Raw genomic sequence first — 17,914 nt, 5'->3', positions numbered from 1 at the left:
TCTGTGTTTTCAGCCAAGTGACTTAGTCCTCCCTAAAGCTCAGTTTTCCATTCTGTAAGATGATGATAACCAGATTTCCTCTCAGAGTGGTTGTAGGGTTTCAAGGCGAAGATGCAAACCACTTAATCTAGTACCTGATGTATAATAAGTACTCGTTAGACATTAGTTATCATTATTATCATGTACTTGTGGGCTCCTGGTGTTGGAGAAATAGGTAAAAAGGGTGTGTAACCAAGCTAGGAGGCATTCAGGATAAAATTCCTCTGTTGGGACCTCTTAACCGATGCTAAAGACCAGTACCTAAGGGCAGTGGTTGGCAAACTTTCTGTAAAGGACTGAATAGTATTTTAGGCTTTGCTAGACATGTGATCTCTGTTGCAAGACTCAACTCTAAACGAAGGAGTATGGCTAGGTTCCAATCAAGCCTTCTTTATGAAAAAAGGTGGATCATAGTCTGACAACCTCTGTTTTAGACCAGTAGTACTCAACCCTATCTGCACATTAGAGTTACCTGGAGACTTTTAAAAATACCTATGCCCAAGTAGTCTTTTCCTAAAGATTCTGATTTAAGTTTTCTAAGATGGGGCCCAGGTATCAGTATTGTTGAAAACTTTTAGGTAACTGTGATGCAGAGTTGAGCACCACTGACTTTGGTCACTAAAGCCAAGAACAGAAGAACATCAGAGAAGGTGCTGTCCCCTTTGCTTAATGCACAGACCATATGACTTTTGGATCTAGAGGGAAGTCTAATTATCTGTGTAATAAATGCATTGTACTTTCAGGGAATACAGTCCAGCTGTTACTGTGCACTTTAGCTGAGGCTATGCTGTTTGCTATTTAATCGTGTTCCAGCATTGGCAGTTGGACAGAATCTTTTTGAGTGGAAGCCGTCTGCCTATCTTCTTTTCCCAGGCTCTCGTTTCTGGGATGGAGCTAGGAGCAGGTTTCCCAGGAGCCAAAAGCTGTCTGACTTAAGAGCCAAAAGCTGTCTGACTTAAGGGCAAGTCACTCTTCTCTACTGGGCCTTAGAGTATCTGTGATACCCCCATCTCTAAGGAGCTCCAAATATTCAGCTGGGCATCCTCTACCTGTGAGGAAGGTAGAGAGTGACTGAAGACCAGGATGATGAGCTTAGTTATAAATGTCCAAACTTCCATAAGAATGATCTAGAGCAGAGTTTCTCCATGTGTGGTTCCTCTGCACTTACATTAGAATCACCTGATATCTTGTCAAAATGCATATTTCTGGGCTCCACTCTTGACCCTCCAAATCAGAATTTCTAGAGGAGGGCCTGAAATATACATTTTTAACAAGACATCTGAATAACTTTGACATTTGAGAGCCATTATTATGGAGAAAGCCTTTCATCATACTTAGATAAGAAGACTGAGTTTGAAGAATTTAAAGTCTTCCTCAAAACAGCTCAGTTAGGCCAGTGATAGAGCCAAGGCTTGTATCTAAGGTCTGTATAGCAGCTAGCTAATGCTGTGTAACCAACTCTCCCTAAACTTAGAAGCTTACAACAATAAACCTTCATTATTGCTCACAACTCTTGATTAGTTGCAATAAACCTTCACTATTGCTCACAACTCTGTTGATTAGTTGGGTGATTTTTCTGGTCTCGGCTAGATTCATTCATGTGTCTGTGGTCAGATGTGGCTGGGTTGGCAGCTGTGTTGATCTTGGCTGGGCTCGCTTTTCTAGTTAGAGCTCAGCTGGCTGTATGATGGTCTGAGATGGCTGTAGGCTGGGTTCTCTTCCATGTGGTCCTTCATCCTCCAGCAGGCTAGCCCAGGTTTGTTCCCCCGGCTGACAGCATTCTGAAAGATTGGAAGTGTCCAAGGCTTCTGAGGGACTACACTCAGAACTGAGATTCTTCTACTACATTCTGATGCCCAAACAAGGGGTGAAGAAATAAATTCTAGCTCTTGAAGGGAGGAGCTGAAAATCCTTTTGCAAAGGTCTTAGATACAGGGAGGCTGAATTAATCCATCAAAGCTGCCACACAGAGTCCTGGCCTTTCCAACAACATTTGAGTGCCTTTGAAAAAAATTCCTCTGCTAGCTTTTACAAATGTTTAGGGAGCATGATTAGTGAATACTCTCTTGGGTTCTCTTCCTAGGATTATTGCTCTTGGATTAAGAATCAAAAATCATGTATCTAAAGGGACCTAAGAACTCATTGGCTTAAACCCTATCTGATGCTTTAATTTCCTGATGGTATCACCTTAATCAAAGTGCTCATCCATTTTCTACTTAAGCACATCCAGTAACTCCCTGGAGAACTTGTTGCCATGCAAGGAAGCTTCTTCCAGCCTTGGGGAGTTCTTTCCATTAGAATATTATTTCTTTTGTCAAGACAACATTTACTTCTGTCTAGATCACCTTTTGGTCCTGCTCTGTCCTTTGATGCAGCAGGAGAAAGTCTCGTTGTCCTTCCATAGAACAACTTTTTCCCATGTTTGAAAACAGTTTTAAATCTCTTTGCTCCTTGGTCAGTTTTCTGTGCCACAACCTCAAGTTTTGACAGCGTTTCTAGGATATTATAGTTTGAGCTCCCTTACAATTCAGGTTGTTTCCTTGATAACACTCATTTTCCAATGGCAGCAGATATTTTGGAATGAACACTGGTTTTGGAATCAGATGTCTTGGAGTTTGCTTTGGGATCTTGAGCGAGTCCTCAGTGTTCTTCTCCAAGAAGTGTGGATAGAAATAACCATCAAAAAGTGTTTATTTTGAGTCCGTGAAACTATATACAGAATACCTGTCAGGGGCAGATCCTCCATAAATGTAAGTTTCTTTTTGTCTTTATTTTTATTTTTCTAAAAGAATGGACTTTGAAGTATGCACTATTTTTTCCCCTTTAATGTCTTGAGTTTGAATGAACTCTTAGAGTTTCTGGCCACATATTAATACTAAAATCATGAGCATGTTTAAATAGTCCAACTGGAGATATATTTCAAATGGTGTTTCATATGATAGGTATAGTAAAGTCTTCATTTCTTCCAAATTAAAGGCAGGTATTATTGTTTTGATACTTAAAAATAGTAATTTACATTAAGTAAATGACCTAAAACTAAAAGAAAATTAAGTTCTTTCCATCTCTTTTAGATTCAGGTTTTGGGGGAAAGAAAAACAAATTTGAACTTGGAAAAGAGTTAAAGACGAATGCAGTGAAAAGCCAGTAAAGTAGGTGATAAAGTGGGTATTAATAGTAGGAGGTGATGTGAAACCAAAACCATGAAGGAGAGAGAACACAGGTACAGGGGGAGAGGTGTGGGTCAGAACAAATAAAGTCAGCTTATGGAGGAATACCAACATTTGTGTTCAAAGGGTACTGCTTAAAATGAGATGCTTCTGAATCATAATGAATAAAAATGAATAGAATCTGATTGCAGAGGAAAATGGCCAAGAGAATAGGACTGTGGAGACAAAAGAATGGATTTTGGTAAATACTGTGTGAATTGTTTGTAAGATTGTCTTATGTGTCTGTTAGCTCAGAAAATACTCTTCAGCATGAAAGAGGATAAAATGAATTGTGAAAATGATTTGTAAATAAAAGTGCTTAAGAGATTGAAGCCAGGGTGTTATTCATGTATGGTATACCCAAATGAGCCATTATTCCTGTGAGGTTATATTAACTTATTTTTCTTTTAGAATCAAGCAATTAACGAAAAAAGACAATACAGCACAGTTACAAGAGCATTGAGGTGGGAATCAAGACACTGGGTTTGAATTCTAGCTCCACAGTTAACTAGCTGTGTGATACTAGACAAGTCACTTAGGTTCTCAGAGACTTAGATTCCCCATGTGTAAAAAGAATTTTCCAGATTACCTCTAAGGACACTCTCAGCTATAAAAGTTTATGATTCTCTGATTCTGTGTTGTCGAGGAGCTCAGTGGAAGTTTCTTTGAAGGGATCAAGATTTCAGATGGGATTCTCTCAACCACGGACCCCTAATCTATCTGAAGAGATTACCTGAAGTTTTGATGCATAAGTGAATTAAATGACCAGATTAATGGTTGGATGAATTAAATAAAAGCAATTTGAGAGCTTACAAGAGAAACCTGTTACTGGAGTCTGGTTGGATACTTGGTGTTAATTATGAGAAAAGAGATACTATTCATAGGCAACTCTTCCTCTCCAGCTTCTTTTATGAATTTGCTTTTAAAAGTAGTCCTTTAGTTTTCCTTTTATAATCTTGTCTCTTTTGACCAAGTGTGGCTTCATGGACAGGAGACAATTTGAACTAATATTGAAAGAACGGTAGAATTTAGACAAGCTTGGGAAGGGAAGGGAGGCCTTTCAGGTGGAAGGAATAGAACTTTGAAAGGCTTGAAATGGAATAATCATGTATTCATTCAGGATGTATTTATTGAGCATCTATTCTTCCAGACCTGGCACTGTGTTAAACACTTGGGACTATTAAAGTGGCAATTCCTACTATCTAGAAAGGAGGACAGATGTCAATCATATAATTACACAAATATATAATTCCATATTTTGGTGCATTTTATGAAATAAGAGGATAGAGAGCCATGAGAGCAGATGGCAGGTGGACCTGGTGCTGTCTGGGGCAGGAGGTGAGCAAAGAGCTTCCCTTAGGAAGGGTTATTTCTGCTGAGACCTGACACAGGAGCAGCAGTCGAGTACATGCATGGAAAGAGGGAGAAGTGCAGAGTGGAAGAAGGGCATTTTAGGCGACGGGACAGCGTGTGCAAAGGCCCTTGGACTTGAGAGTCCATGGCATGTTTGAGAAGCTAAAGAAGGCTAATGTGGCTGCAACTTGGAAAATAAGGCCGATGGAGAGAATCCTGGAGGAAAAGGCAGGTGAGGAATGAGCACAGTGTCCCCGCTTTGACAGAGTGTAGACACTAACAACCTTATGAGCCAGTTTCTGTGTGCCCGATTGGAAGAAAGCATCTTTACTGTGGGGTGGGCATTGGGGCATCGGGGCGCAAGTATCGTCTATGCTTTGTGTTCTCAAATGGGCCTTTAGAGTCACCAGCACCTCTAGCAAGGAGTAGAACACTGACTTGGGAAATAAAAGGCTTTGCCTATTCAGATATACATATGACCACTGAGTTGGAGGCACAGTCGGGTGGATAAGCCTGAGGAATCCTACAAAAGCTACGACAAAAATAAGGATTGCTATGTTAGCAAACAGGGTCTAATGGAATTGCTTTCTTGCAAGTATGGCATCACCAGAACTACATGTTTTCCTCTCCCTTGGTCATAAAATTCAATGAAAACCCTGCCCAAGGGTGTCTCCTCATATCAAGTCCAGGATTCCAATTGTCATAGGCAGCAAGAAATGATCACAACCCCCGCTTGTAGTCACCGTACAGAAAACACAGTTGAGACAGTTAAATGAGTCGCCCGCATCAGTAGCACCTGGTCCCTAATTATGCATCAGCCATTTTTGGTGTCACTCCCCCCTCTTCAAATTGGGACTCAAAAATGCACCCCTCGGGGACAGTGGTATAAAGAGAGTATGATAGATACAGAGTGTCTTTATGGAGGGTCCATTTCACTTGAAGATTTGTGAAGAAATTTATTTTTTTAGTCTAAGCACAGATATAGGGTAGACTATAAAATATCCGTGGAATTTTCTGGTGAAAACTAGAGACTTGAAAATGCTTGCCCTTATGTCAGACTGCTTAAGGTCAAACCTCCAGATTCCTGGTGGGGTGCTTTATTCCCTTTGGCTGTTAGAGATGTTTTGATGAAAAACTTTGAGAAGCATTGAGCCTTAAACTGTTACAGGATATCCTGTGCTTTTCTCACCAACTTCTCAGAGTAATGAATTTTATGAACTTGCTTCTAAAAGTAGTCGTTCAGTTTTGCTGTTGTAATCTTGCCTCTTTTAGGTTTCAAGGGAGGACGTTTTGAAGCTTGATGAACAAGTGTGTATCTACTTACCCCTCTCTGCTTTCATAGCCTTCATTCTCACAGCTCATCTTTAAGTCTTCATTTTATACTCACACCTATGCTCTTGCAGAGTTCTTTTCCCCTGTTCCTCTTGAATCCTTTACATGACCTTATTCAGACCCCTTTCCATCTCTGCTCTTTCTCCTTTGAGATGTGACAGTTAGACCAATGTACACTGATCCACGGCCAAATGAGTTGTGTTTTTTTAGAGGATGAGATAATGTTTGTTTTATTTCCAACATCTTTTCTAATGTCTAGAAATCTTCACCTTTGTTAGCTGCAATGTTTTGTGGGGAACTTGCCCTTCAGGCCAGCTCCTACTCATCCATTCTGACTCAGTCCCTGGCCCAGTGCCAAGACCAGCAGACCTGACCACTCCTTCCTTTGAATTCTCCTAGCCCTCCTCTGCGTCTTTTGGCAGGGGCTTCCTTGTGTCGTGTTGCATGTACCTGCTGACACATCTGTCTTCTCATCTAGAGAGCAGGGAACCCTGTGTTCTTCACCTTTGTATCATCATACCTGGTACTGAGCTTAGCCCATGCTAATGCTCAATTAACATTAAATACATTCAGTGAAATGGTTTGACTTAACTGATTACAGGGAGTATTTACAGTAATTTTGAGATTCTTTTATTCACTTGGGGGCCTCCAATGTCAGAGTAACGAAGCCCGATATAATGGGCTGCATCTTATAATTCAGACTTTTAGAGATGGAATGGGAGGGACTTCAAGGCAAGGTTGTCAGATAAAATATAGGGCATGTAATTAACTCTGAACTTCAGGTAAATACCAACGTTTTAGAAATATAGACATATCCTTACTGTTACACAGGATGCACTTACACAAAAAAATTGTTTATTTTTTATCTGAAATTCAAATTCCCTGAGCATTCTGTATTTTTATTTGCTAAATCTGGCAATCTTACTTGAAGGTCAAATAGTCCCACTGTCTCCTGCAGGCAGTTGTAGGTCTACGCTAGGATTCAGATCTCCAATTGGTGGTTCTCAGGCAGCACTTGGCCATCTGGATTAAGACACATCTTATTTGTCCTGCAGTATGTTTTAAATTTTTCAATTTTTGCCAAAATTGAAAAGTATGGAGATTTCCCATAAAAAAATCAGAATTTTCAGGTTCTCTTCAGAGTTCTAAAGCCTGACCACACTGGCTCAGCACTGCTGTCCAGCTAGGGAACAGCTGAGCCCATTTTTTGATGTAGCATGAGCTCTCTGGACTCCCTGCTTCTACCCAGCATTGTGGTGAAATTTCATCTGCCAAACATTTATCAGACTCGTATGGTGTTTTTCTTAGAGTTAAGAGGAAAGTGAAACATTTTTTGAAATCATGTCTCTTTTAAAAGCAGTAAAATAGAAGATAGCCTTTTATCAAGTGTTTCAATAAAAATGGGAAAAATCTTCTTCTTGGATAAGCAAAGAAATTTCCTTAGTGCATTAAGTGCCAGCAAAATGAGCCTGTAACTAAAGAATGCAAATAGTGGTACTGTTTTTCTTATCCCTTCCTCACGTATTCATACGATGAACTTTAGGGCATTTGAGTTCTTGATCTCCGCTACAATGTAAAATCCCTGACAGCAGAGACTTTTTGTCTTTTTGGTTTACTGATGTATACTAAACCCACAGAACAGTGCTTGGTTCTTAATAGACATTTGATCAATATTTGTTAAATGAAGGCATGGATGATATAAACCATCTGAGAGAGAGAAAATCTGTGTGGCTAGAAATCTTCAAGAAGGGAAGAAAAACATTGCCATCTCCAATAGGATGGCATAACTAGGTGACTGTCTGTGTCTTTTTATAAATATCTTTATGGTGTAGATGCCTTATAACTCCTAAGGGCAAAGGGAAAATGGTTACGGAGGACAGAAGTTCTTGTCTACATCTCCAGAGCTTAGGGGGACCTTGGATTCAATTGTTTCCCCTCGTTATCAAGAAAGGAGTTCTTTGGAGAATATCTGAGGAAGGAACCAGAGGCACAGGTTGGAAAGAACTCTTTGTTGCCATGTGACCTGGTTTCTCTCCTGCCTACCACAAATATTACCACAACCCAGGGGATTCTTTCTGCAGCCCTGCATAAGCCAGCCAAGCCCTCCCACTTGCTCTGTGGCTACCAAGGAAAAAGGTGCAGAGACCTTATTTTGAGCAGAAACCAGTCTCATTTTATTTGGAAGACCAAGATCGTCATGGCCATAGTTCAGTGGAAAGCTACCTAAACTCCATGGGTTTTGAGCAAAAAATGAGGACAGTTACACACTAAGTTTGAATTTGCCTACAGGGGAGAGCTTTTATATAAATGTATTCCAAACTGTCCTTCCCTCTACATGGGAGATCTGCTGGCTCTTGGGAATCTGGCCGGAATACCAAAAGCTACTATAAAATGTATAGTTTGTTGCCCCTTCTGATAATGTCTGGTTACTGCCATATGGTCTTTATGAATTCACAGTTAGTCTTAGAAAATATCCTTAGGGGTGTGGTAAAAATGCACAGGACAGAAAAATATAGGCCAATGAGAGTTTGGTTTTCAACCACGGATGCAACAATCTGGCCCTAAACAAGACTTCTGGCCTTACAACTAAATGCCTAGGGGTGGAGACAGGAAAACAACAGAAAAATGTAGCCAGATCTGTCATTATTACTCCTGGTAGCAAGCGTAAGATGCCTATATTAGTTTCCCAGGGCTGCTATAACGAAGTGTCGCCAACTGGATGACTTGGAACAATAGAATTCCATTGTCCCACCATTCTGGAGGCTAGAAGTCTAAAATGAAGGTGTTAGCAGGACCATGCTCCCTCTAAAACCTACAGGGGAGGCTTCGATTCTTCTTAGCTTTTGGTGATTTGCCAGAAGTCTTTGGCATCCCTTGGCTTGTAGATACATCACTAAAATTCTTTGTCTTCACGTGGCCTTCTCTCTGGGTATCTTCCCATTGTCTTCCTACCTGTGTAGGACACAGACACCTGTGTCTGTGTCTGTCTATGTGTCCAAATATCTCCTTATAACGATATCAGTCATACTGGATTAAGGCCCATCCTGACCTTATTTTAACTGGATTACATCTGCAAAGACCTTATTTCCCAATAAGGTCACATTCTGAGATACTGGGGGTTAGGACCTTGACAGATCTTTTTTTGGGGTGTGGGGCATATAGTTCAACCCATAACCTCCTAATGCAGTTGTATTATTCTTTGAACTTAAGCTTTCCAGATACAACTTGTTGTTCTTCCTGTGGAATATTACATTGATTACATTGCCTCTTGAGTTTTTCGGCTATCACATGCTTTTCCCTGGCAGGCTGATATAATTAAGGAACGAATAACTGAATCAATAAGGAAAAGAGCGTGCTCTTTCATATTTTCTAGCTGTTCCGATGATTCATTTAGGGCTCTGCGTGTGCATGTCACTACTGAGTATGTGCTTGTTAAGAGAGATGAGACCCTGACATATAGTGGAAGAAGGGAGAGAAGGGGATCTGGATTGTTCTTTGGTAAAAGTCCAAGAATGACATCCTTGAAGGGAGGGGACATAATAAGGCAGTATATGGAGGAGAACACTGTCTCATGTGTAACTTTGTGTAAACAAGAAATGTTTTAAACATGTTTATTGTTTGGAAAATAGATTTTATTTTAATGTTGCATGAAACACTTTGGGTTGAAGCCATGCAGGACTATATAAACACTGCGTGAGCTAATACATTTTCTGTCCAAGGAAGGATTCACCACTATCCATGCTAATAACCTCTGTGAAATACCATTTTATGGAAAGTCCCAGGTTGCTTTGTCTAATTCCAGTTCCCCAATGGAAAAATTGCAAGTTTAATTCTTGGTCTTTTAAAAGATAAATAAATATAACATGTACATTATAAAAAGAATAAAATAAATAGAATAAACCATAAATATAAATAGAATAAAAATAAATAAATATTTATATTTATAAATATATAAATATATTTACATATATGTTACATAAATATAAATAGAATAAACCATAGGCTACTATTACTATTGAAGTATAATATATATCTATTGTAAAGAAATCTAAAAATAATGGGAAGCTTTAAAAAGTATATAAATTACCTATCATTCCACAATTCAGAGATAACCAGTACTAATATTTTGACATATTCTCTTCTAATATATTTCACATTATGCAATACTTTAAATAAAATTAGCATCAATATATGCATGGTTTGTAACATTTTAAAATAAATAATATATAATGAGCATTTTCATACCATGAAACAATCTTCTGGCACTTTCTATTGAGTGATTGCCTATGTGCTTTGTTTCTATTTCAGTGTCAGAGCTTTCATTTTTTAAATTACTAAAGTAATACATGTTCACAATAATTTTTTAAAAATCCCAATAACTGAAAGAAGAAAATATCAATTGCCCACAATCTTACCATTGCAGAGATAAACAGTATTAATATTATGACATATAATGCATGGCAGTGTAATTGTCTGGGTTTCTATCTTTTACTATCCATGGTATTTTTAACCTTTGTAATCCCAGCACTTAGTTCAGTGCTTAAAGCATAGTAGTTGTTTGATACACTTTTAGTGAATGAATGAATGGATGGAGAGGCTGCAAAGATTCAACTTGTGGGAGAATACAATTCATTTCAGACTCAGTAACTTACTGTAGATTGAGAGACAAGGTAGCTAACCCAAGGCCCTTAATGAATAGGAGCCTGCTCTTTCTGTTCATCTGAATCAGCCTCCAGGCAGAGAATTCAATTTGATTTTTCTCTCATCAGTCAAACTGAAAAGCTGAAAAAGCAAAACCAGAGACAGGGAGGCAGGAAGTGGAACAGGCTTGGATGAGTAGATCAGCACTGAGCTCTAGTTGTTTCTGTTGGGAAGAGCATGGGATGAGAGGAGCCATGCTTCTCCCAGCAGTACGCCCGAGCAGGAGCTGTGGTGGGTGGCATTCTGCTACGACAAGCATCCTCCATGATGGAGGGTCTGATGATTTCCCTGGGGGATTCAGGGGTCGGCGTGACCCTCAAGGTTTTTGCCTGACCTGTTGCTAGAGTTTGCAGGGTTTTAGAGTTGCTGGGTTTTATTTGAAGGAATTTGGGGTTCTGTTTGCTCAGATTGGAAGCAGGGCCGACAGAGAGTCTGATCGATATCTTTGGGTTATAGAAGGCAGCAACCAACGTCTCTCCTATATTTAATTGAGAAACAACTGTCTTAAGTCTCAGCATATGCCATGGGAAAGAAAGTGACCCATTTCTTAAAACCCTGCATGGAATACTCAGTTCTTGCAATAAATTATGTGGATATATTCTTCCCATATGGGGTGGTCTGGTCCTCACAAACCCTCTCCTTCCAAGCCCCTCTCTAATATAAATATACATACAGAGAGATATAAAAACATCCACAAATAGATAGATGGATGGATGAATAGGGAGACAAACAGACAGACAACCTCCACCTGCTTTTGGCCAGCAACTGTTACCACATCCCTCCTTTCTCTTAAAAGCTCCCCCAGAGCCAAGCTCAAGACCTTAGCCATATTGACACCTTTCTCCACATTGTCTCTTCCACCCAGGAAATCTCCATCCACCTTCTCTCTTGTCCACACCACCCATTTCCAAAGGCCTGGCTCAAAATATGTTTCTTAAGGAAGCCTCATTGTTCCATTTTTACCCCAGTTTCTCTTTCCCATCTCTCACCTTCTAGAGCCTTAGCCTTTGCCCCATTTTCCCGTTTGATGTGGTGGATCTGTATGTATATTTTAGGGTCAGAGTAGTTTTGTCTATTTTTCCCATGTGCAGAGTTGGACACACGTAGTAGTTGGTACTTACTCATAGAGTGAGAGCCTGGTCTGAATAAATACTGTGAGAGTTGGTGGAGTTGGTGTGGTGTCGTATAAACCTGGCATCTGCTAAATCAGCATAGACGTCCTGGTTTTCCATACGGCTGCTATAATCACTTTGTAGAACCGAGCATTGATATCTTCATCTATAAAATAGAAATGCTAATATATCTCTTTAACTACCTTTTAGACTATTTTGAGTTATATGTATGTGTGTGTGTGTGTGTGTGTGTGTATACGACCACACACAAACATATCTGTTATTTACTGGACAAAAAAGAGACTTTAAAAAACGTAGTTCATTCATGGTGCTAATGTTCGGTAATATTTCCTGAATGAAACTGAAATGGGACCAAACTTCTCCAAGCCCCCCAAAGCTTTTTTGAGATTACCATAAGTTCATACAAAAATTATTTCTGTGTGCATTGTAAGATTATGAACTCAAAACTTACAGATGGAAACATTACCTGGGTGTGGTGCACTGGAGGGCACTGTGGGTAAACAGTTATTGGGGATGTGATTACAGGGATACCTTTCACCTGACCCCATTTCTATAAACTTGAGGACCACCTACTTCTGCCTTGCTCAGTTTTCCCAGTTGTAAACATTTGCGGAAAAATATAAACATGATGGAATTCTCATTATAAACTAGGCACCGTGATTCCATAGAAGGAGATGGTGGCTAGGGCCTCAGAAAACCTAAATCCTAGTTCATTTGAGGAAACTGTAACTTCTTCAAGACTGAGTCTCATTAAATGTGAAATAAGAGGTTTGTGTGCTCCTCTGTTATATGCCAGGCGTTGTATAACCACGGACGCACAAAGGTGAATAAGGCATGATCTCTGCCCCTCTTATGACTCTCAGTCTAGTGGGGCGGAGAAGTGTGCCAACCAGTAGTGGCTAACTGTGAACCCCTCCTTGCAGGCTGATAGTAAACACAGTGATGCCAGCAGGGAAGGCGTGGTTAACTGTCTGGATGAGAGAATGCTTGAGAGCAGGCGTTTCCATTAGTAATAACTGTCTTGCCTTCTCTTCAGTGTCCTTGTAAGGCTGAAATATATGTGAAAGAGCAACACAGTCAAACATTAATAATAATAATGATAATATTTATTATTACTAATTATTAATAATTATGTTATTATTATCATCAGTCTGATTCAATTAAAAATAAACCCCACACTCCTGGCTAGTCTCTTAAAGGGATGCTGGATTTTCCCTTATGTGTTACGAAAGGTTCAGACTCTGCATTCATAAAATGAGAGAACGTGGAATCTGTGTCGTTTGGCCTCTCAGAGGGTTCTTTTTTTATTTTTCCAAAGTCCTGGGGCTCTTCTGGGTTTTTTCTCATTCCATGAGTTTCTGTCCATCTTTACTGCCTGTTTTAATTACTGATTGAGGCAACAGATATTTAGTGAACACTGTATGTATTCAGGGAGTATAAATACAACTAAATTATACAGACAAATCTGAAACACACAAACGTATTTTATCCCATGATAAGTGCTCAGTGGAAAGAAATGATGAGTGAATTGAAAAGGAAGAACAGTGAGTGGACCAGAGGTCAGAAAAGGCTTTGTGGAGGAAGCCACCCTTGTGCTGGCCCTGCACGGATGGGTGATTTTCACTTAGGCACAAGAGTAGTCTTATCCTTGCCATCTTACAAAGACGTGAGAGTGTGAATGAGCCTGGTATCTTAGTGGCATTGAAGAGACCATTTCATTTAGATTATATTATATTTAACACTAAGAGATAAAACTGAAAGAGCACAATATTTTGATTTAATATTGGCTCAGATATCAGCTGATGAGCATTTTTACCTATGAGTGTTACTTTTCCTATGAGCACAGAATGTACCTCTTCCTTATCTTCATATCCACCAGAGTGCCTTTCATGTAAGAGCTGTTCAACAAATATTTTAAAATATTCAGTGTTGCTGAACTGTTTCAGATGTAGCTAAAGACTTCTTGGAATTTGAAGAAAAAAGGAAGATATAATTTACCCCTAAAGGAGAGACATGGATGGCATCAGAAATGGTTTTACGCTCAGCTCAAAAGCGTCAGTTGTTTGGACGTATATTGAGTTAGAAGACCCCATGATAAGCATAGCGCAGTCATATGCATATATTTGGATAGAATGGATGCCTACTTGAGTGCATTAGGCACTCTGATGGGTTGGAATGTTCATCTCCAGAAGGGTGACACGTGCATTTCTGTTAAACAGTGTCCCTTGATGCTTATGCTCTCCTCACTTCCTTGTTTTGCAGCTCTACAGCTCCATGGACTTTGGGAGACGGTGGCAACTCATGCATGAGCGCATCACACCCAACAGGTTTTACTGGTAAGCCCCATCCTCAGTCTCACCACCCTCTTGGATAAGGAATTATCAGACAGCATAGCACTCTGGACAATTCCTGGACACCTTCAGCACTTGAAGTCATGTGTGTCCGAGCCCTTTGCTACTCAGAGTTTGGTTCACGGACCAGCAGCATTGGCATCACCTGGGAACTTGTTAGAAACGCACAATCTCAGGGCCCACTAAGACTTCCTGAGCAAGACTCTGCATGTAGCATAATCCCTGGTGATTTAATGTGTGTATTAAAGTGAGAAGCCCTGGGCTGGAGAGCTCCATGAGAAGGTCATGATGGGGTGCTCCTAGCTATGTACTAGTCTCCCTTCTTTTCGGAAAAAGTAGATATTTTATGAACCTATTCTAAAAACAGTATTCCGAAAACATAGTCTGAAGAACACTAGGTAATGGTTATCTAACTCTGCCCTCCTGGAGACTCGGGATTCACGTTAGGATATATATATATATTTTTTTAACATCTTTATTGGAGTATAACTGTTTTACAATGGTGTGTTAGTTTCTGCTATACAACAAAGTGAATCAGTTATACATATACATATGTTCCCATATCTCTTCCCTCTTGCGTCTCCCTCCCTCCCACCCTCCCTATCCCACCCCTCTAGGTGGTCACAAACCACCGAGCTGATCTCCCTGTGCTATGCGGCTGCTTCCCACTAGCTATCCACCCTACGTTTGGTAGTGTATATATGTCCGTGCCACTCTCTCACGTTAGGATATTGAAGACTCTGGAGAAGCCCAGAGGGAGGGAAGCTGTCAAACACAAAGTCACTGATTCCCAAACTCATTTCACCCCAGAATCCCTTTCTCACGTCACACCTGAATCCTTCAGAACCACTTCTGTGGAGCACATTTTGAAAAACTTTTTTAAGAGTGAATACGTGTTTAAGATGGAGAAGTAGCCCTTCCCCCCAATCAGATAATATCATCCTTTTTTTAAGTGAAAAATACTTCATTAACTATATATTATGTTGTAAATTTTAGTTGGTATTATCAGGGAGAGCAGATTTACTCTTGTAGCAGGGGCAAGTGTTGTTATTAATTGGTATTTTTTAAATACATGCATACTGTTGTTGCCTTGGTTGTAGCAAAGTAAACTTGGTTTGGCATAATTTTACCTTTTACTCTTCCTTGCTCTGTGAAATGCTTCTTAGTTGTCTCTCGCTTTCATTTCGGCAGAAATGATGGCCAAATATATGTAGGAAGCATACACCAAAGTGTATAATATGCTTAATTATGTGCTTAATTAAAAACAGAAAAAAACTTAACAGTATTTGAAAGTAGTACCTTTTCCATGTCTCCTTTTAAGTACCTTAGTCAGTTCCCTTAAGAAGTCACGAGATGGCCATTTATGCCTTCCACAAGGCGGGGGTGGTGTGTGTGTGTGTGGGGGTGGTCATGTAGGTGTATGTATCCCTGTATGTATATACAACCACACCAACATCTTTGGAAGCATCGTTTTCACCCAGTCCCCTCTGCACCTATAGAACTTTGTCCAGAATTAAAATGATGATTGCTGAAGCACACTGAAAATCAACCGTGTCGTATTATACCCAAAGTACTGGGAGAGAAAAGGGAATATTGGGATCACTGCTTTTGACTCAATATCTTGGCTCTTCCCAGTTGTTTTTCCCTTTTCAGACCAACTATTATTTGGTCTGTAGCTATTATTACAATTATTATTTGGTCTTATTTAGAATTAAGATTTTTTTCAATAGACTAAGGCAGAAAACGGAAATATTTGTTTTCCTGATGTTCTAGCTGTATAACTACGGCCTTTTTGCTCAGCTAAAATGGACCAGTTTCAGTGTGCCAACACTCAGAAGTCCCTCAAAAAGAAAAAAGTAGCTCTCTGCTATTTCCGGAACAAACTCTTGAGATGGTAAGGCAGTTAGCCGACTAGGAAGTCAAGTTGACGGAGAAGGAAAGTACAGTAGGCTGGATAAGACTTGTCATTGTTTCTGAAGGAAATTAAATTAAGTAGATGAAGGGCAGCATTTTCCTTTGTTCTGCAAAGAGCAAGAAGAGAATGTTCCAGTTGCTGTCTGCCTCCCCCTTCCTTTGTGTAGCGGAAAGAATAAATCCCCAGGTCCTGGCAGTTGTATTTCACCTCTTCTCCACTCTGTGCTTCTTTCATATATACCCCCATGGGGAAATATAAAAGTTAGTGCCTGTGCTGGCTAGCCAAGTGGTAGCTGAAAATTCCATTTTTGTAATTATCACTTCTCCGTTTCTGATGTATAATTGCCGTGATTATTCTTTTAGGTGCCGTAGGAGTTGCAGAGGAAGAGCTCATTTTACACAGACCTTTTTTTTTTTCCCCAATGACAGAATTCATGGCTGTTCAAAGCGCTTATGTTGGAGAGACATGGCTTGTATGGGTTAGGTGTGGAAATATCGACTAGGCACCTCCTTGAGGAAAGACAAAGTGTGCATTTCTCAGGGTGTAGAGCCCAGCTTTGGTTGAGAGAGCGCCTCTCCGAGCTCTGGTTTCCGCATCTATGAAATGGGAACAATATTCTTGTCAGTTTCATATGCTTATTGAAAGGACCAGATATAATCCTCTCAGAATTGGACTCTTGGCAATTTCATTTCACCATTTCAGACTTATAATTTGTAAGTTATGTCTTTAAATACTATGTTTAGCAGTAGTTCTGAAGACTGTGACATATAAGTGATTTGTCATTTTTCTGGGACGCAAATTTGAGTCCCATTCGCAGTGAGACTGTTTGCCTGTGGACATCTGATAACAATCGAATGGGTCTAATTTACTGCCAAGAATCCACATATCAACCTAACTTTGTTGTCCCTACTCTTTCTGGAGTCATAATTCTTCTGACGTGGCAAAAACAAAACAGATCAACAACCCAAAGCCCTACAGCTGCTTCTTTGGGAGGGTTGCTGCAGGGTGAAGTGGTATTGGGCACGGTGGGGATGCACTGGGGGTAGGGCAGTCATGCCCAAAACAAGACATTGAAATAAAAGACTTTTATCTTGCAGTATGTAGACAAATAGAGTAAACATGCTAACCAGAAGAAATATTGTCCAAATATTGTTATCTATCATTTGGAGACTTTCAAATGTCTAGAGATAGATCCTTCACGAATGCTAGGTTTCTTCTCCCCTGTCGCCTTCCGTTGGCGGAAAGTAGCACCCTAGAAGGGACTTGTGGGGGAGAACACTGTGATTCAGAAAAGATTTCTGCCAAGTGTGCTGGAGAAGAATCGACCATCTACAGTGATGCTCAATGTAATGGCTGTGAAAATGCATTGGGAATCATTTCCTCCTTGGTGTCCCACAGTGCCTACGGGTTAGGGCATGGGGCATAATATTCATTAGCATCGATAATAAAAGCTTCATCTAGAGATAAAATTTGCTTTATGAATTCCAGATGTTCTAATGCCATCAAGAGAGGTCACCTAGGAATCTTACACCATGGAGTGACAGAGCCATCAAACTCATGCCCTGAGAATCAGACTGACGTGAAAACTCTTTTATATGTGACCTTTTCACTCATTTGATACCTGGTTAACAGGCAGATTATGCTTGCATTTCATCACCCCAACTGCTTTAGCAATTTTAGTTTGCAGGGAAAGCACAAGAGTGGCTGAGTAGCCTAACATAATCTTTCTCTAGTCTCTGCTTGGGCAGAGCTATTGTAGGGAAAAAGTGGGGTTTTTTTGTTTTTTGTTTTAATATCCTACTGAGCTACAGATGAATAGTATTTCCACTCTTCCATTGGAAGATATTTAACAGGCAGGCACATTCTGCTATGGGAGGATTGTTT

General features: G+C 40.0%; 1 protein-coding gene across 1 annotated transcript in view; it reads left to right on the top strand.

Annotated features, from left to right (window-relative positions):
• Window positions 1–17,914, top strand: part of SORCS3 (sortilin related VPS10 domain containing receptor 3) — a 592,231-nt gene that overhangs the window by 367,514 nt on the left and 206,803 nt on the right. The window contains exon 5 of the mRNA XM_059052766.2: window positions 14,027–14,100. Within this exon, the coding sequence (XP_058908749.1) occupies window positions 14,027–14,100 (74 nt within the window). The remainder of the gene's footprint in view (window positions 1–14,026; window positions 14,101–17,914) is intronic.

This window comes from Kogia breviceps, chromosome 2 (genome assembly GCF_026419965.1).
Source record: "Kogia breviceps isolate mKogBre1 chromosome 2, mKogBre1 haplotype 1, whole genome shotgun sequence".
In the NCBI taxonomy this organism is placed as follows: domain Eukaryota; kingdom Metazoa; phylum Chordata; class Mammalia; order Artiodactyla; family Physeteridae; genus Kogia; species Kogia breviceps.
Note: the sequence above shows the minus strand (reverse complement) of the source record. Positions and strands in the feature narration are given on the sequence as shown.